This window comes from Eubalaena glacialis, chromosome 9, assembly GCF_028564815.1.
Source record: "Eubalaena glacialis isolate mEubGla1 chromosome 9, mEubGla1.1.hap2.+ XY, whole genome shotgun sequence".
In the NCBI taxonomy this organism is placed as follows: domain Eukaryota; kingdom Metazoa; phylum Chordata; class Mammalia; order Artiodactyla; family Balaenidae; genus Eubalaena; species Eubalaena glacialis.
Window position 1 is genome coordinate 6,554,420 of NC_083724.1, and position 19,980 is coordinate 6,574,399.

General features: G+C 46.6%; 1 protein-coding gene across 3 annotated transcripts in view; it reads right to left on the reverse strand.

Moving 5' to 3' along the window:
* FUBP3 (far upstream element binding protein 3) overlaps window positions 1-19,980 on the reverse strand; it is a 48,409-nt gene that overhangs the window by 12,060 nt on the left and 16,369 nt on the right. For 2 of the 3 annotated variants that reach the window (XM_061199759.1, XM_061199757.1), the window contains exons 3-11: window positions 13,345-13,378; window positions 10,912-10,961; window positions 10,469-10,540; window positions 9,124-9,181; window positions 6,943-7,105; window positions 5,556-5,654; window positions 3,172-3,276; window positions 1,990-2,092; window positions 1,070-1,170 (exon numbers count right to left, since the gene is read on the reverse strand). In XM_061199759.1, the coding sequence (XP_061055742.1) occupies window positions 1,070-1,170; window positions 1,990-2,092; window positions 3,172-3,276; window positions 5,556-5,654; window positions 6,943-7,105; window positions 9,124-9,181; window positions 10,469-10,540; window positions 10,912-10,961; window positions 13,345-13,378 (785 nt within the window). The remainder of the gene's footprint in view (window positions 1-1,069; window positions 1,171-1,989; window positions 2,093-3,171; window positions 3,277-5,555; window positions 5,655-6,942; window positions 7,106-9,123; window positions 9,182-10,468; window positions 10,541-10,911; window positions 10,962-13,344; window positions 13,379-19,980) is intronic. The other variant, XM_061199758.1, reaches the window with a different exon arrangement.

The following is a 19,980-nucleotide window of genomic DNA, read 5'->3' on the forward strand; positions in this document are numbered from 1 at the left end:
GCGACAAATGACAAGTAAAGAAGGTGATTTCAGGGATTTACATTAGAACACAAACACGTGGCCAACTTTCTGGGTATGCCACAGATTCTCAAAGACAAGCTGTCCCCTCATCAGCTCACAGCCTTTGCAGTCCTGGGATCAACAGTTCTTACTACTAAAAAGGATGCCAGAGATGAATTAGTGACGCTTCTCTGAACTTGCCTCATCCTAAGAACTGCCTGGGGCTGTGGGTGAGACCCAAGCCACCCTCTTGGATACTCTGATTCAGGAGATCTGGGGCGGGGGGTGGGGTCTATAAACCTGTAACCTCAGCAGGTGCCCCCAGATGACTTAGGGGATCATGTGGGGTGCATCACCTGGTACAAACCCCTTGGTTTGCCGCTGAAAAAACTAGGCCAAGAGGAGTTCAAAGGCCCGCTGAAGGTCACATGAAAAATGCCAGAGCTGGGATGGTGATTTCTAATCTCTGGCTTCTTTCTTCAGCTCCTATTGTTCTCAGACTTTTCCTACAAACCTGGGGGACATGATGTGCCAACCTGCCACCAGCTACAGTAGTTCTCCAGAGCAATTTACAACGGGGGCAGGTGTATCCTAACAGCATCACACGAGCCCGCTCACATTCCAGCGAAAGACGTGCATGGAATCAAGTGCATGAAGACAGCGTTAGGATTTTGGCAGATCGTGAAGTGCCTTCTAAAGCTGAGATCAGACTTTACTTGTAGTTTTATACTAGGTACACTGAACTGTTTGAAACCTGGCAATCTGCACTGTTACATCCCACAAACAGTTTAAATAGTCAGGAACTTTGTAAAAAAAAAAAATCTAGATTCTGAGATATTAAAGGCAGAAGAATAATAAACTAGCAGGAAAACAAAAACAAAAACTAAGGCGGGAAAGAGACAGATGTAGAGAAGCCCATGGCTATAATCTTGGAGGGGGGTAACTGACAAGAGTACTGGTTTCCAAAACCGTGGCTTGAGAGGGGGTGACTGCTCCAGGGTGCTGCCCCGAGAGCCCCAGGTGGCACTTCTGCCGGTGAGATATTGAAGCTCCAGAGAGCCAGACCCACCTGGGCTGTAAGAATAAGCTCGTTGATGACATGTGCTGCATGCTGGCATCGCTCTGGGGGTCCCATGACCTGTGCAGCTCTCTCTGGACTAATACCATCATCTGTGGAACAAGGTGAGAGATGGGATTAGGAAAAGCCCAACTTCAGAAGGAAACAAACGTCAATCTGATTTGCAATCAATGTTCCTACCAGTGCCAAAGGGGTAATAAGAACATCACCATATCACGGAACCTTTTGGATAGGGAAACGTGTACGGCTACATCTTTTTGCATGATCCATGTCAATACTCATTTCTTATGCAATTACAGCCATTTAAAAAAAGATATCACTATAGAAACTAAATTAAACTTAAAAAAAAAAAAAAGTGCCAAGGAAAACAGAGTTGAGCTACAGCAGTATTCTCCCAGAACTAGTCCATCATGATGTTTTCCCATCTTCAGAGAAATGAGGGAAATAAAGACATTGTAGATGATTTTGCTCATAAAGGTAAATTTATAAAATTTAAAGAACGGTCCTTGATTTTACGATTTTTTTTAATGGTTTTAAGTTACCTTTAATTTTATGAAATCAAAAGAACCGTTTTTTTTTTAAGTCTTTACTTGGCAAAATTAAAAACTGGAAATGCTATGTTGATTCCCCCCAATTTTACTAGTCAAAGGAAAAAAAGAAAAAAGCCTGGACACCCCTGGGCTAGAGTGTTCTGGCACAAGAAGGGTGACCCGGCCAGCAAATCCACAGAAAGAAAGGAGGGACCAGAGGACAAACCTAAATTGGAAATTTGGTAACAGAATGTTGCAAAAGAGAGAGAGGGTGAGGGAGAGCAAAGAACACACAGTGGGCTAATAACAAAGTCCTTGTTTTGTGAGGTGTTCTTTAATTCTTCATAATGCTGAGGACTTTTGAGAACCATCAAAACCTACCTGGTTTGAACTGAATTCTCACACCGGCATCGTTCTGGATCTTCTTGATCATTTCCCCATTTCTTCCTATTACAATCCCAACTGCAAACCTAGGCACGGACACCTAAGCACAGAGAAACAAAACATCAGAGTTTTTCTGCAAACCTGGGGGGGGTGTGTGTGTGTGTGTGTGTGTGTACACACAATGATTTTTATCACAGTGCATTTCTGGAAATGATACAATGAAGCATTTTTTTCCCTCTTAGGAAAATACTGTGGTTGATGACTGCATTCCTGTGCATTAAATGCATCCAACAGGTCTGAGACCTGATCAAAAATAGTTATAAAGATGAAGTAAAGTAAGAATAAACCTCATAGATAAAAGATTAAAAAAAATTTTTAAGATTAAAAATTTATCTTCCAAATTCTATGAAATAAACATAAATGTACCACACACGTTGATTATACTATGGTCCTATAAAATGTTTTTCTTTTCCTTCACTCTTTTATTGTAGTAAACTATATATAACATAGTATTAATCATTTTAACCATTTGTAAAAACACACTTCAGTGGCATTAAACACACTCACAATGTGTGTAACCACCACCGATGTCTACACCCCAAACCTTTTCATCATCCGCAATAAGAACTCCTGTGAAACCACAGTGCTTCCTTCCCCAGCCCCCGGTAACCTCTACTTCACCTTCCGTCTCTATGAATTTGCCTATTCTAGGTGCCTCATGTAAGTGGAATCATAACAATGTTCATCCTTCTGTACCTGGCTTATTTTACCAAGCATAACGTTTGCAAGGTCCACCCACGCTGTAGCGGACGCAGACACCAAGGATGTATGTCGATCCCATTCCCCCTCATCAGTAAAACGGGCTTAGGGGTCTGATACTACCACAACGTAGATCACCACGAAAACCTGGACTTCGGTCTTCACCTGGGCAGTGGGGCACGCTCTGAAGCACAACCCCCAACCAGGGGGAGCGGCCCCACCCCCTGAAATGCACGCGGCTGGCGCTCCTCACTACAGCCGCCTGCCCCACTCCTTCCTCACACCCACCCTGGGAAGCGAGTGTACTCGGAGGGTTTTGCAGGTGAGAAAAGAGTTAAATAACTTGCTCAAGGTTAAAGAGCTAACAGAAGCGTGCCCTGCAACCTTAAACTTGCCTACTAACCTGTAACTCAAGCATACCTCTATACTGCCTCCTCCCATTCGGGAGCTGAAATCACCGCGTACACCTCGAAAATCAGCTTGGTCTTTTTCTCGGATGATCTCTAATACCATTTCTCTTGCTTGCTGCATAGACACAGATAAAAGGCATTAAGGAAAGCAAAATCCTGAAAAAAGACATGACACCAGGTGAAAGATCAAACCCTCTTAAATTGATGATGGTCGCTCCACCGTATTACTGACGTGCCATTTCTTTCTAGTGGGCAAGGGTGGGGTCTGAGAGCTCTGGCAGTGGGCAGTTTCCATGGGAAGGAGGACATTAACAATGCATCCCATGGCACAGACGCTCCAGGGAGGAAAAGGGAAAAGGCCAGCCTGGGAGCCCGAAAATACCTTCTGGCACTCAGAGCTCGAACATCTTACCAACTGGCAAGACCATCCCTCACACCTGACCGTCTCTAAGGCGCATTCAGTGTCCTCACCCCCAAGAATGCACTTGAGTCAGTCCATCCCACCCATGCCAGCACTGGCCCCATAGGAGCCTGTGCTAAGGAGCAACCGTGCACAACTCAAGGTCATGTTAGAACTGAAACTGAGTCCCAGTTCTGGAAAAATCAAACCAAACGAAAACAAGAAAACCCAAAGCAGCAATGTCTCATGACATTTGGAGAAATCGGAACATGGACTGACTATAATATGATGTTATGGGATTACCGTTATTTTCTTAGGCCTGGTTTTATAGAAGCAAGTTTTATTCTTAGGAGATACATACTGCAGGATTTGGAGGTAAAAAGTCACAGTATCTGACATTTACGTACAAATGGTAAAGCAAAAAAATAAAACATAAACACACAAACAAAACAGTAAGTAGGTTGAGGGTATTCAGATATTCGCTACGCTATCTTTTCAACGTTTCTATATATTTGAAGTTTTTCATAATAAAAAGTTGGGAAGAGGGAAAAAAAAAAAAGAAACCCAAAGAACAATATACCCTAAATAAAGCAGATAGCTTCTTCATAATAAAAAATATGGAATACACAGTTTTAAAATAAAAAAAATACTGAAAACCTTTCTTTATAATAATTTTCCTGCAAATTCATGAAACATCAATGAAATAAGCTCTTTGCCCAGGTATTTTTTCTACAAAAGATAAAGCCAAACGTTCCACTGGAGAAGGCAAGAGTGGAGGGCTTCTGGGAGGCAGGCTTTCTGTGTCCAGCCAGCTCTCCCCTCCGTCCAGAGCTCTACGACACACAGCAGAGGAGTCTCAGGCTGGACTGCATGAGCCGATTGAGGAAGATTAGGTGCGGTCTGTTTTTTTTTATTAAAGCCCACCTGTTTACATCTAAAGAGGTTAGAAACTCTGGGGGACCTGACGGGGCAGTAGATAGTGAAGGGCTGCACTGCTGACGGGAACCTAAGCAAAGCAGCCATTGTAATCACCGGCCCTCAAACCTGTTTTAAAATCATTATTTTACATATAGAAACCTTGACCAAAAAAAACTACCAGTGATATCATTTGAGTTCAGCTGAACGACAGCATTAAGAACTACGGGAATTCTTTTGCCAGAGACTGGTAACCTCTGCTGGATCAAAGCCCCAAAGCCCCAAAGCCCCTGCAGAGGGACAGCTGTCGCTGACGGGCTGGCTCACCAAGGTGTGTCGCTCTGGAGCTACTCTAAATGCAGCGAAGGTCAGACAGGCTGCAGTGGGCAGAAAAAAGAGCACTCGTGTCTCACGGGGACAGACACACTCCCACACCCACAGCCCACACACATGCCTGCTAACAGCCCAGGTGCTGGAAGATGGAGCACCTGGGTGATTCAGACCTAAGCCCCCGCTTTCAGCACCTGCGGCTGTCCTCTGAGGCACACAGGACGCTTGCTACGAGGGCACACACGTGCCTTGTGTGGTACTGGCACCTTTGGTCACCTCCCACCTCAGCCAGTGATCTTGTAAAAATGGGTTTAGAGAACAAACAAATAAAAGCCAGGGGGAGCCTGCATCTGAGCTGACCACAGCGCAACATCGAAAACTGCACCTGATCAGAGCTGTGCCAGCCAATAAAACCTTCTGCGTTTATGGACAAGTTCTGTACATGGGCTGCCCTGACAGCAGCCACCATCCACACGTGGCTCTGAGCACTCTGAGCGCTGAAACATGGCCGGTATAAATGAGGAACTCACTTTTTATTTAATCTGAACAAATTCCAACAGCCACGCGGCCAGCAGCTCTGGTACTGGGCGGCACAGCCCCGTTCTTTGCATCACCAAACTTGGTTTGGGAAAACAGCTCAAGGAACACCCAGTTTTATAATTTCTTGAATGACATACAAGCTCTACAAGTACTACACCAAGTGATACCGCCACACCCAGGACCTGCCTGATCCATGGTTTCTCTCCTACCTGTACTTTAAACGGGTCTCCGGTGATGCGAAGAGGCTTGTCTGCTCCCGTGGGCAATGGGCCGTCCTGGATCATGACCATCTTCACACCTGTCCGCTCCTGTGAGGGCACACACACCGGTACAGCCCTCACTGTCAGCAAGAGGCACGCAGGATGGCACAAGCTGCACGGGTCGGGGCGTGTCCACAGTAAGACATGCCCCACCACCAAAGGCACTGCCCTCTGATCCGGCCCGTGAGGCCGGCCTCCGAGAATGCTGATGTACATGCCATGCTTGAGGGCGTCCAAGCCTGACAGAGAAAACCGTTTCCCAAAACTCTCCTCCCTTTCCAGTCCCTGGAATATCTAAATATGAATGAGCTACTTTTACAAAATGCTAATAAGCACTGAGGTAGACAATCTATTTAACGTCACGTGGTCAGAGCTCACGCACAGCAATGGGAGGGAAGGGCCACCACTTCCCGACCTCACAGAGGAGAGCTCTGAGCAAACTACCGAAGGCTCCAGAGCTGATGAGCGCGGCACCAAAATTTGGATTCTGGGATTCTAAAGTCTGAACTCTTAGGAGTCCACAGTAGAATGCCTTCCACATCCAAGGACTGGGCTATGCGAGAGCACACAGGCAGGCCACAACCCCGACCCGCAACTTTGAAAGCCCAGAGCTCGGAAAGAAGAGTTTGCTCCTAACTAAATCTGGCAGCAAAACTACCCTGAACTCACGTGAGCGTACTTCCAGCCCTCCTCTCATGCAGTGTGACTGTTAGGTTTAGCCATGGAAACCTGCACTTGGTTACGGGATGCAGCCCCAGAACTTGCTGGGGCTATGAAATTCTACAACACGTTTGGCCCACGTGTCTCACGTGAGGGATTCTGGAGCTCAGAGCAGCAAATGTTCACGGGGCATTTACTCAGTGGCGGGCTCTGCACTGAGCGTCTCATGTAAATCAAAATAACGGGTATTATTTCAGCTCATTACAACAGCGAGGCCGGCCCCTCCCTGCTCTTACAGACGAGGACCCTGAGCCTTAGAAGAGCACACGAACATAACTCTGATCTCACAACTAACGAGCAGGAGTGCTCCTGGCTCAGGGCCCCCGGCTCTGAACACAGGATTTTTATCTGAGTCCTAACAGGGCTTCATCGCCACAGTGGATGCTACCACTTCACGGGGACCCCAGGCCTTGGCGTCACAGCTGGCATCAAGCCTGGCCACAGAAAACGTTCAGAACCGCAGAGGCACTCGGGCAGAGGTTTCGAGGGGAGCTCTGCACCGTGGTGCACAGCCAGCCCAGCTCGGACACGCCAAAGCCGCGACAGAACCTCCCAACCCGGGAAGATGGAGGAGGATGAGGGCCGTCAAGCGCTGCTCTGCCAAGGGCTCACGCACCTGCAACTGCTTTATTGTCTCCCCTCCCTTGCCGATGACCAGCCCCACTTTAGACGCAGGGATGAGAATCTCCTGGATCGTGCTGTTGCCGTCTATGTCATTATGAAAGCCAGGTCCATTCCGACAGCGGTCCACAATCTGTCCCAGGAGCCGTTTGGCTTGTCTTTGGGAGGGAAAAGAACCACAAGAGAGCCAGCATTAAATGAATGCTGTAGGCGCCCAGGAAGGGGAAACAGCACCGGGGGAACACGCGAAGGAGTCAAGGCAGCCCTCCATCCAGCTTCAGCTCCTGCCCTCACAACCCGGGAGGTCTCTGCCATCCGCCATGCTACTGGGCTGGAATTTAAAAGCAACGCACACCACAACAGCAACGTTCCAAAACAGCCCCTCCACATCTGCCCTCTGCTTGCGCTTGTGTCTCGCGTGCACTCCACAGACACGCCTGTCTCCAATTCGAATGTCAGCTGCTCTGGTGGCAGTGTCTACCTTTGACCCCTCTGCACCTCTTGCTGCTCCCCGATCCAGCATTACCCCTCTCACAGAGCATATGCTCAACAGATATTTGTTAAATAAGAGCAGGAGAGAAAGCAATGAGAAAGACGGGAAGAGAGAAAGCAAGGGTTAGTAATCGTCATTTGAATTCTCAAACTCCAAATTTCTTCTCCATAACCAACCAGACTGCTCGATGACTTCTAAGCTACGGCTACGAATCACCAGTTTGGTTTCAAGGGGTGGGAAAAAAAGGAGGCAGGGCCCTGGTGCAGCTGTACAGTCATATACACCTGCTTTGTGCTTCTCATGTCAGATTGTCAAGAGCCTGCATCTCACATGGGATTTTATGCTGATGTACCTGGAGACTGGGGAGGGAAATGGCAATGCTGAAATAGAATAACCCAGCCTACCGAGGTCATCTGTTGGGCCAATTTCCTTTTCTGCACCAGAATTTCCCATGGCTGTTATTTGCAGTATTTATTCTTTAAATCACCACGTACAATCTATTTTGTGGTTCTTTTAATAGGGAAAAATTCAGCTACTAAACAGGCTGGCTATACTGCACACTGAAGAAAAAACTGTTTCCTCCTAAAGTTATAATCCCATTGCCTCCACTGCTTGGGTAGAAGAGGAAGCAGGAATGTTTAGAAGAGCAGGAAGAAAGAAGCGAATGGCAGGAAATAGATGTTGCCTTCTGTAGTCTTGAGCCTTTGTGTAGAGTCAGCCTTGTGTATCTTCTCAGTTACAGCAGCTTTTTAATATTTTGCTTGTGTACTAGATTAACCTGTGTTGGAAGAAAAGTGCCTTGACTCCAGCAAAAGCATCCTGCTTGCCCTATAATGCACACCTGCCAGTGATATTTATTCTGGTTCACTGCTTGCAATGTTACAGCAGAACAAGAAAATTTAAACTCATCTAGACTCCCTGAGAAATGGAAACAATAAAACAGCCCTACCTATTGAGCCAGACATAATCTCAGCACCCCTGTCCCCAAATGCAACGCTACTCGGTAGACTGAAAGAGGAAGGAGAGCAGACTCTAAGTTAGTACCTCCCCTTTCCCCAGGGGCTTCTTGGATTTACGAGGCCTGCATCTGGTACAAGACTCCAAGCACGCGTGTACCAGGAGAGCAATGCTCGTCTTAAGGCTGCAGTAAGGGCCCCAAAAGTCCAAACACCCCCGGCCGGTCCATATGGCCCTCTGAGTGGAGCAATGGCCACAAAGAGTAGATTCATTTGGTTCACAAATATCAGAAGGGCAACGGGATCAGCCCCAGGCCAGAGACCTGATGCCAGGATTCTCAATGCTTCCCCAAGTGAGAGGCTTACTCTGATCCAGACCTGCTCAGGTAGAGGAGATATCAACACGGAAGAAGCGAGTTAATGAGAGCATTCAGGCAGGGCGAAAGTACACTCTCGAGGACCTGGTTTATGAAGCAGATGTTATGACAGCTGTGAGAAATTCTGTGGGGTTTGAAAAAAAGGTGATACCTTATGTGTTTAAGGTAACAGAACAACAACTCCCCTGGCGTGGCAACCTCCCAGATCCTTCTCTAAGGAAGCACCTGCTTTCGTGGCCAGATTGCAGCACAGATCGACAGTGTTCAGTAACAATTCTGCCCTTCCATTTCTCCCCATCTGGGGAAGGAGGAAGAAGAGTGAAAGGAAAAAGTAAATAAAATAAACTTACTCAATACTTTCTGGGGTTCCGGTAAGTACACAGGGCCTCTCTGGAATCCCAGAACTCTCTATAAGAAGAATCAAGAAGATGAGGTGTGTTGGTGGGCATCAGGCAACCGTGCACCTTCGCCTCTGTGTACAGACTGTCTCTCTGGGCTGGTTCCTACACCAGCCCCACAGAAGGCCCGGCTCCCAGAAAAAGACAGCTTGCTTCCACTTGTGGAGAGAATATCAAGATGGTAGCTCCACCCTAGATTCTCCAAATGAAAACAAGTCCTGCAGGGGAAGCTGGGAGGACGCAGCAGAGGTCTCTGAGTCGGTCCTGATTACCAGCCTCAGCTGCACATCTGACCCGCTTGCGTGCTAGTAAGTGCCAGAGTCACTTAACCCGCTGTTCCTCAGTTTGTCCATCTGCAGTGTAGTTTAATGGTTATCTGTTTGCAGCCCTGAGGCACACTCGTAAGGAATTTAATGGCACGCACATCAGAGTTATGACCAGTAATTGCATGAACACTTCAAGAGAATAGTGACACCCACGTGGAACTGGTTCCAGGCCATTTGACAAGAGAGGAAAAAAATCTTACTTTCCAACACCACACACGACGCTTTATTTTGTTCCTAAAAACAACTGCCTCTGAAAACTCATATTCAAAAAAAATTAAAGAGAAATAGCTAACAGCAGTAACTGCCTTCAAGACACTGTACTAAGTATCTTTTAAAACGACAAACATTTCTGTGGTCGAATGTCCTCCAAATCCCATCCTCTGCTGTGGAAAGAGGTCAAACTCAGATGATGAAACTTATAAACGAAAGTAAAAACTCTTCTTCCTCAGTTTGTCTCTCTCCATATCACATGGTCAAAATGCACCAGGCTGGGAAAGGTCCTGAACCGTGTTTAACATGTGCTAACTTAGCCAGCACCTTCAGCTGGCCTCTTTCGACTAAGGGCAGGGACGGTCTACTCCAGGGGAGCTGGCGAGCAGTCCCCAGGCGTGAGCCCAGAGCCCCAGGACTCGTCCAGGCCCCACTATGTCTGGCGTAACATTCTGGTGCAGAAAACAGAGGTCCTGGACCAGCAGGTGTTTGCGAGGGGCCACACCGGGCCCAGAGCTGCAGAGGGTCTCCCCAGAGGCCAGACGGGCAGCATCATCTCTGGGCCCACTTCCGCTCTGGTTTTTCTGGTTCTCAATTGGGAGGTCAGCTCCAAAAGTGCAAGGAAAACGGCAATCACATATACTTACCCAAGCCCCTAAACTTCTAAGCAACAAGCAAAGGTACTAAATATGAAAAACTCAGTTAAAAAAAAAGACTGATTTCTACCAAACTGAGATCTATGAAAAAAAAGTAGCCCTTACCCGAGGCAATCTGAATTTTGCAACCAGATTCTGCTTGAATCCGTGAAATCTGCTCACCTCCCCGGCCGATAACTGAAACAAATTAAACAGGGTGAGAACATGCCCCCTTCATTCCATATTTAACCACACATGCGTGACAATTAATTCAGCAAACATTCCCACTTGGCTCACGGCACAACAAATCAAGTTGGCCTCAGAGAGCCCACAGGAACTGCATGTGAAACACAGCCGACGACACGGGGTTCTCTAGCTGAAGTGGGGGCGGGGGGACCCAGGGCCCAACCTTCCGGTCTCCCCCTCAGCCTGGAGAGTCCTGCAGTGCTCCGGGGCTCTAGAGAACACGGTGTGCAGAGCATTCTACCACGAGTGACACTCACACTAAGAGATTAAAATGAAAATAAGGGACAGAAATGAGAGAAAAAGTAGATAATGTGGATACTTACTAAATCCAACCATTTTATCAGGCACTTTGAATTCTTCTGTTATTACTGCCCTAAAAACAAAGAACATTTTGGAAAAATACACAGAATAAAGAATTCTGCAGTCATTTTAGGTTCCCTGAATTTCCCATATTGGCAATGTTAGAAGATAAAGGCTTAAAAGAAATCATGCCAGTTTGGCTAACAAGTCCACAACCATCCACAAAGACTGTCATCTAATGAACCCTTTGGTCCATCACTCCTTCAAAAGATCCAAGCCTCCCCTTTCCTTGTGTCAGAGGAGGAAACCTCTATTTTTTTTCATTAAACCATCAACTGCACTAACAACTGCCTTTTCTTCCTATAGCTACCCTCAGCATTGCTGAACACTTGAAGATCCTCTGGGGAGTGGGGAGTGCGGAGTGTTTTAGACTTCTATTCAAGTCTCCCTAGATGAAGAGGGACAACTACTCTTCAATATTCCTTGTTTCCCAATCTTTTTATTGCTTTCTGGCCTCCTTCTAATTTATCTGCCTTCTAGTGTGAGACGTCCCAAGTGGAACCGGTATCCAACCGAGGCCTAATCAGTGCTGACCAGTACAGAATAATTACCTTGCTTACTTGGCAACGTACTTCTGTTAAATGCTACCCCATCCATTACGTGTTTGTTTTTTTTTTTTTTTTAAAAAAAACAACTACTGCACTGGTTCTTTCAAACAAATCTTCAAATTTGCTGTATAGTGTATTGTGGACAATATCCAATTTGCCCAACACCTCAGAAAGCAATTAAATCTAAACATTTACCTTAGGAGGAAGCTAAATGCAAGTAGTTTAAAAAAAAAAAAGGTAAGCATTTTTAAACATCTCTCACACAGCTGGATTTTTCCCCATCATGGAAAGGAATGAATAAAGTGCATGTTTTCAGGGAAAGTGCAGCACTTAGAAGAAATGCAATATCATAAATAGCACTGCCACTGTATCATTCTGATGCGAGCAAACAGTCTTCTTGTGTTTACATCCTCAGATTACATATGCACAGGGGCTCTCTCTACCTCTTGGGATATCCAAATTCACACCGAAATCAGGCAATTCCCGGCTTCCTCATGAGTAAGAGTGTGGCCGTTAACGGCAAGGCTCGGCCGGCCTGACAGGACGTCGCACACTAGACGCGGGTCCCTGTCGGGACGCTCCCTGAAGGCGGGGAAGGCTGACAGTGCTCCTGCACGTGCAGCCACCCGGCTGCCGCTCACACGCAGCACACGCTGTCTACTCCCAGGAAACAGCACTGGGGAATTTACTAGAAGGGGTTCAACACCAGCACAACTCAAAACTCAGGCAGTTCCTCAGCCCGCAGGGACAATTTTAGCAGACTCTCTTTGAGGAAAAAACGTATTAGGATGAACTGCTTTGGGCTTCCTGGAAGACAAAGCTCTATGCTAAATGCAAGGCTGAAACTGGTCTAACGCACAAAGTATAAACATTTTGGAAAGTAAAATCCTGATTAACTATGGCTTTATAGGGAAGTTACATTTGATACTGACACAACCTCATTTCAATGACTGTATTTCAATTCATTAAAAAACAAAGCAAACAAAGAAACAATAACTAAAAAACCCCAGAACAGATCTTTTGGTTATCTGATGCCTGGTGATTTCTAGAAACTCCTAAACATCTGCACAGAACACAAGAGGATATAACTGTATCACTGCTGGTGAAGGTTAAGGATAACATGTTACAGTAACAAATACACAGCATAAAATTTCACCCCTTGGGGAAGAGAAGCCTTCCTGGCGGTTTCCTGTATATTTTATCCTTTTTTGAAGGACAACATTGTGACCACAAATATTCCATCTTACGGACTGGTCTTTTTAAAGCCCAGAGGTCTTTGTCTCTCTCTAAATTCTCAGTGTTTAAGGGAACTGTGTGAGGGGAAACTAAGGAAGGGAGTCAGCCGGGCAGCCATCCAAGGTTCCGGGCGAGGCCTCTCACTGCAGTGGGGGGACCCGGGCTCCCACCTCCCAGACCGTGATCACTGGAGCAACACCAGCTCCATCTTGTGAAAGCCCAGCAAGTCACACTTCTTCAGCACAGCTTTGCTCAAGCGAAGAGGTTAGGGTCCATAAAACAAATACTGGGAAAACCATCCAACGGGGAGGACAATTCTCACATTCTCTACTTTTAAATTCAACGTATGTGGGCAGAAAGAGCAGCGCCAACATCCCAGAAGTCTTCTAAGTTTACAGACGATAATGGCTGCTTTTTAATACCTTGTATTAGTTTATCCCTTCAGCTTACGCTGTCTTGGAAAGGACTACAAAAAAAGTTGAGTCTTAAGGAAATCTAGCCCATGTTTTTTCACACTCTCAACCTCTGACTTTCTAACACTCTAGTACAGATGGTGGATCAATAAACAATTAGAAATGATCAATAAATAATAAAACATAACCCACTGCTTACCTTTGATGTACCAAGGCCCCTAACTGGTTACCTACTGTGGCAAAGAGAAAGAGAAAAGAAAAATCAAAGCATTAGCACGGATAAACTAACTTCATCCTTACACAAGTTCTTACCATTTCAGGGGGGAAGAAAAAGAAAGGCAGAAAGAAAGCAAACAGTAATTTAGGCTCAGTGGCTGAAATGAACACGTTACATGATATGAAACAGGAGGGGACGTCGTGATCAACACAGTCTCTAACCCACTGTCCAGCTGAACGCAGGATAAGAAATTGATCTGTGTGTCCACATGCTGAGAGGCCTGGGAGAAAATCCTGCTCGCCTAAATCCCTCTCTCTTCCTACCTCCCTCCCGCTTGGGATCCAAACTCAATGTAAAGATGGCGAGGGTCCCTTCTTTCTCTTTTTAAAACAAATGAGAAGATTTAACCTCCTAGCTCGGAAGCATTGTTAAAGGCTGCTCCGTGGCAGCTGCAGTCCCTAAGAAAGTGCACATATGTTCCCGCCGGCCACGCCACGGGGCACCCCCCCCCACTCTCCCTACCCCCTCAAGAGCATAAGCATCTCCAGGAGAGGATCCGGCCTCCTCCCTCCCCGGGCCGTTTCACTGAGCCGCTACCGCCGTCTGTATACAGTGGACACGAAGAGTGAGCAACTGCCTCTCAAGCCCATTTCACAGAGACAACGGTGCCCAACAGGCTCTCACGATGGAAACCAACTCTGTAATCATATCCCCACACCACCACTTCATCTACGCTTTTCGCTCGTTTCTCCTCTTTCAGCTATTGATGAGTGTCTCCACCAGCCATCAGCAAAAAATGATTCTGTGGTGTTTCCCTTTTGGAAAATGCAGCCCAGGAAACACGGTCAGCAGACAACAAAAAAGTATAAATCCTAACTGTCTTACAAGGAACTGAAGGAATCTTACAATATGCTAACAAGAGCATTCAAAAATATGTCTCTGGGGAAAGTTATAAGAAGGACAGATATGCGATAAGTGGGGAAGGATCAATTACATCAACCTCAGAACAAAGACTGAAATGGTTTGACATCCGAAATCTAGGTCTCCAATATAGCTCTTCTTTCTGCTTGAACTTAACCCTGTCATTCTCTGACCGGTCATAAAACGACAAAGGAAAAGAAACCAGATCATCATGTTTTAAAAGGAGAATAAAAAAGCACGGGGAAACATGCTAGCAAAAAGTACACGAAGCTACTGAGTCGATGCCATCTTTCTCCTGGATCAACAGCAACATAATGGTCTACAGCCGAAATACTGACATTACATACTATTAACCTGCTTATCTCAGGGATAACAGAATTGTTTTTTATTGAATCTTAAAATTTTCTTTTTGCATTTCCAGTTTGAATATGACAAACGCCCTCACCTGGGATAGGCAGTGTTCATGATTCCCATTCCACGTGAAAAGTGGACATTGTGAGAGGGGAACGCCCACACCTAAGGCAGTGGGTATGAAAACAACACACTGAAGGAGAAGGTCCATGACAGAGTGTTGCTGAGTTTGGCTGGCCCCCTGTTCCTATTTAAGGGTCAAGCTCAGCTTCCCTGCTTACTGTCAGAATTCTTCTCGTAGGGGTAAAGAATCCAGGGAAGACAGAGGAACTAAAATGTCCTGAAATGATGCAAACACAGAGGAGAGGTGCCCAGTCCCCAAACGCGGCAACGTGGCCGGACCTTGGCTCCTGGTCCCCTGTGCTATTTGGTAAGAGGTGTCAAAGGGCTGATGATTTTCTGATATTTCAGCTAGAAAAGCCGCAGAAACACAGTAAAGGGCTACACTACCATAAAGAACTTCATGAGATTCACAAGAACATTCAGAGGGCTCGTGGTCAAAAGCCATTTGAAATTTTGTGCTCATCAAAAAAAAGGAAATTCCTTTTTGTTGGCAAAGTACGTGTGACGGGTGTCATGCACACCGTATCATTTCTGACAGCCAACTGCTTTGCTGCCAAGTGGAGGTGCCTACAGAGATCGAAAATAAAAGTGCACACACCACCATCCCACAAATAGATGGACTGCTGAGAGCCACAGCACCGAAGAATGAAATCAAATTCAAAGCCAGATCCAACTCTTTGAGTTGGTGGACTCTTAAGCAGGACAAATCGTCTCCCTCCTCCATGCAAATGCTGTAGCCTGAGGCTGCAACGCCATTTAAAGTTTCATTCCCTTTGGAAACATTCCCATTTGATGCCTAAAAATGAAAACCAGCAGTTAGATAAGGGGCACTGGGCACTCATACAGCAAACCGCTAACGTCCGACTCCACGAATAGGGGGCCTTCTCTGCGTCTTCAGGATGAAAAGGGGTCAGGCGAGGGAGGCACATGGGAACGCCTATCAAGCTCAATTTATGGTAACTACCGTCATTTTACTGTAAAAAAGGAAAAGTGCTGAATAAAATCAGTCCTATTTCCTGTTAATGGCACCTGCTGGTCGACCACGGTTCAGCCTGCCTCCGAAGTGCCCCTCGGCGCAAACGCGCACAGGTGTGGTTCTCGTGTACCCTGCGCGCTATGTAATGGGAGGCCGCCCGGGCGATGGGAAGATGAGCTTCCTAGAGAAAATATTCACGCTACAACATGAGAAATCCTTTCTGAAGAGTAACCCTCTGCCAATTTCAATCATGATCTTTGAAAAAAAAAGGCACTGGACACATTTTTTCCCCATTAGTGAGGAGGAAAAAAGTCTCCATTTTCTTCCCCCCAAAGAAATGCTATCAAAATATCGCTGGGGAACACATCCAGCTTTATAATACACAACCATCTTAACGGTTACCCCCTCCCACTCCCCCTCAAAAAAGCTCAAGGGACCAAAGCGTCCGTCATCCCTCGTCACAGTGCAGACAACAGGCCGGCCTCCCGCACACAGCAGCAGACCTGCGGCAGGTGAGCAGGCAGGTCTGGAGAGGAAGCGCCGGCAGTTCTTACGTGACCCGTGACGCGCAGAACAAAGCAATAAACCAAACCTTCCTCTTCAGCCTCTGAACACAACCCTCCTGCGCCCGTACTTGGATTCCAGTCTCCTCGACTCTGACCGATGCCTTTCCAAGCCCCGGTTAAGGTCAGTGAGACTTGCAGTTAGCTGCAGGGACGTCTGCAGTTTCCAAGCCCCGGTTAAGGTCAGTGAGACTTGCAGTTAGCTGCAGGGACGTCTGCAGTTTCCAAGGCATTTTTAAAAAGCTTTTCTGCCAAGGACAATACGAAGGCTTCCTGCGTTCTGAGGCAGCAACCCCCATCCCAGAGTCACAACACACTGACGCGCTAAATTCAGCTGAAAGTCCCTAGACACATAATCTGTAACTAATTTGGCAAATTATTATTTTTTAAAGGTGAGAGTAAATCCAAGTTTATCTCAATAATGTCACTTTCACTTGCAGTTGACATGGTCTGTGAGTGGAAAAAGACCACCACTAGCTTCAAAGGGCGCTCCTCTAGGTGCCTCACCTGCAAGAACCCACTTAGTCCTACAAGAGCCCTGCGAGGCAGATGCTGTTACTACCCATCCCATTTGACCAATGGAGGCGCGATCACACCCAAGCCCTCAGAAAAGGGCACAGGTGAGCGAGTGCCCGTGCCCACGTGACCTCTGCACCGTCACGCCTTTCAGGCACTGGGCACTGTGCCGGGTCCTGGGCGTGAAATGGTGAACGAGGTCATCTTTGCCTTCAAGGTGAGATTCTCATGGGGAAAGCAGACGGCTCTGTGATGGGCAGCAACCTACCCTGGTCTCCAGGAGTGCAGAGGTGTTAGGAACCCCACCTGCACCCCTCCCCAGTTCCAGTGCCCACCCAAGGGTCTCGGGAGAAAAATTAAGAGGAAAAATAAAGGGTATGATACTTACTTACAGCACTATGCCTTATTTTTATTTCATCCAGCGGTTATGAAATCGATTTAGGGGGTCATGACCAGCTTTATAAAAAATGAAATAGAAAACAGAAGGGACCATGTATATTAAGGGTATGTATTTCATAAAGTTTAAATTTCAATTACACGTGTGATTTCAGTATGTGTGTAGTAACTAGTTCTGATGGAGATATGAGTATTTCTTACATTGTGAGTAGTATTTTAAAAGTGTGAAAATAACTTCTCACAATCCTGATGATAATTTCATGAGGTAAATACTATCTCCATTTTACAGGCGAGGAAACAGACTTAGAGAAGGGAAGCAAGCTGCCCAAAGCCACACAGCTAACAACACACAGAGCTGGGATGCAAACCCCAAATTCAGACTCCGGAGTCTCCACTTGCAAGCATACCCTATCACAGCACATGAGACAGAGACCCAGGTTCAAGTCTTCCTTCTGCCACTTATCAGGTACCCGCCCCTGGTCAAACCACTTCTCCAGACACCTCTACAATAAGGAGTTCAGGCTCCAGGGCTTCTTCCGGCCTCTTCTTATTCTGTACGGGCCCTCCCACCACTCCATCTCTAAACCCTGGCGATCACTAATCTATTTTCCGCTCCAAAAATCTCATAGAGGTGGGATCATACAGTATGTAACCTTTTGGGGTTGGCTTTTTTCACTCAGCGTAATTTCCTAGAGATCCATCCAGGTGGCTGCAGGTATCAACAGTCTGTTCCTTTATATTGCTGAGCGGTAGTCCATGGAGACCATGGAGGTACCAGGTTGTTAACCAGTCACCTGTTGAAGGACATCTGGGCTTCAGTTTGGGGCTATTATGAATAAAGCTGCTATGAAGATCTGTGGGCAAGTTTTTGTGTCAACATAAGTTTTCTTTTCTTGGGGATAAATGCCCAGGAGTGTAACCGTGGCCTGAATGGTAAGTGCATATTTAGTTTTGCAAAAAGCTCATCAGGGGGCTTCCCTGGTGGCGCAGTGGTTAAGAATCCGCCTGCCAATGCAGTGGACACAGGTTCGAGCCCTGGACCAGGAAGACCCCACATGCTGCAGAGCAACTAAACCCGTGCGCCACAACTACTGAGCCTGCGCTCTAGAGCTTGCGTGCCACAACTACTGAAGCCCGCGCACCTAGAGCCCGTGCTCCACAACAAGAGAAGCCACTGCAATGAGAAGTCCGCGCACCGCAACGAAGAGTAGCCCCCGCTCGCCACAACCAGAGAAAGCCTACACATAGCCATGAAGACCCAACACAGCCAAAAATAAAAATTAAAAATAAATAAAATTTAAAAAAAAAGCTCATCAGGTGGTTTTCACATACAGCCAGGGTCAAGAACCACTCTGGGTCATATATTCCCTAAAGGAATTTTGAAAAACTACGAAACCCTCTTGATTTGACAATTAAGTTATTTTCCTAGGTTAATGGGTGCAAATAATACATCAGGTATTGTACATGGCTTCAGTTATATCTCTGCTGCAACACTGATACTGCAGATTTAGCTCATTTATTTTCATGGAAGATGTCTACGATTTCATCTACTTGGCTAAGCCAACTGTCAAACCAACCAGTCAGATCATACTTTGCCAGGAAAAAAAACACCTCACTTCCCTTTTCCAACTCACACATGTGTTAATATGCACTCACGTGACTACAACTCACTTCTGAATTATAATCCTACAACGGATGGATCAGATGGAGGGGAGGAGGGGACAGCATGAGCCTTTGCCATGAGCTGCTACCTGGATAAAATAAAAATCAGATCCTGACCCCTTTAATATTTCTTACCAAGACTCTCATGCTTTTATCATCTTGGGATTCCCCACTCGGAATCCTGGACTCACCCCTTTTGAGGCATTTGAGGATTTTACCGCTCTTGGTGACGAACCGCCATAAACTAAAGAAGGGCGATGTGAAAAGGGGCATGGAAAGGAGAAGGCCCACGTGGCATCCCCAGCAGAGACACAATTCTCAGAGAGATCCATTTTAGGGGAGAGGGTGTACAGAAGTGTAAGAGCTGGAGAAGGATCCCGTGAACCTGTCCACACCCACCCAACCCTGGGAGGACATCACGCACCCCAGCTTGAAGACTACTGCTTGACAACACCCCTGATTTACTTTCCCTACTTTGTAAAAGGCAGATCTTCCCCCACCCCCTCCAACTCTCAGGGACTGGGTTTTAGTCTTGGCTCTTCATCCCTGCAGCATCATTATTACCCTCCATGCAGGGAGAGTATGAGCATCTCTGAGATGCATTTTTTTCTCTTTCCAAAGTAGAGGCTCTGGCCCTTGCAGGCTCCTGCCCGAGGTGGTGCAGGCTCCATGCTTGCAGCTGCACGGACGCCCCTGCCACGCAGCTGCAGGCACACTGGCCCTCGCCACTCCCGAGCACGGGCACCTCTCATCCCTCTTCTCTCTCTGAAAGTCTGGAATTTAAAACATTCTTTCCTCCTCACTCTTTTTTCCTCCTTCTCCTTGCCCTATGCCACAAGTGCTGAAATAAAACTTGGAAAGGACCGTAGAGGTATTCTATTCCGATCTTCCTGTAAATCATTCATTTGGCAGTACCCCTAAGAATTCTCCTTCCTTCATTCCACAAGAAGACCAGAAAGTGTGGTAAATCTAAGATGGTACTATGTAAGTATCAAAGGTAAGTCTCTGGTAGAAAAGGCAGGCATATTTTCAAAGTCACTAGCATAACACTCCCCGCCCCCCAACCCCGATCCTTTGCAATGGCAGGAATGGTGCTTTATTCACCCCAAG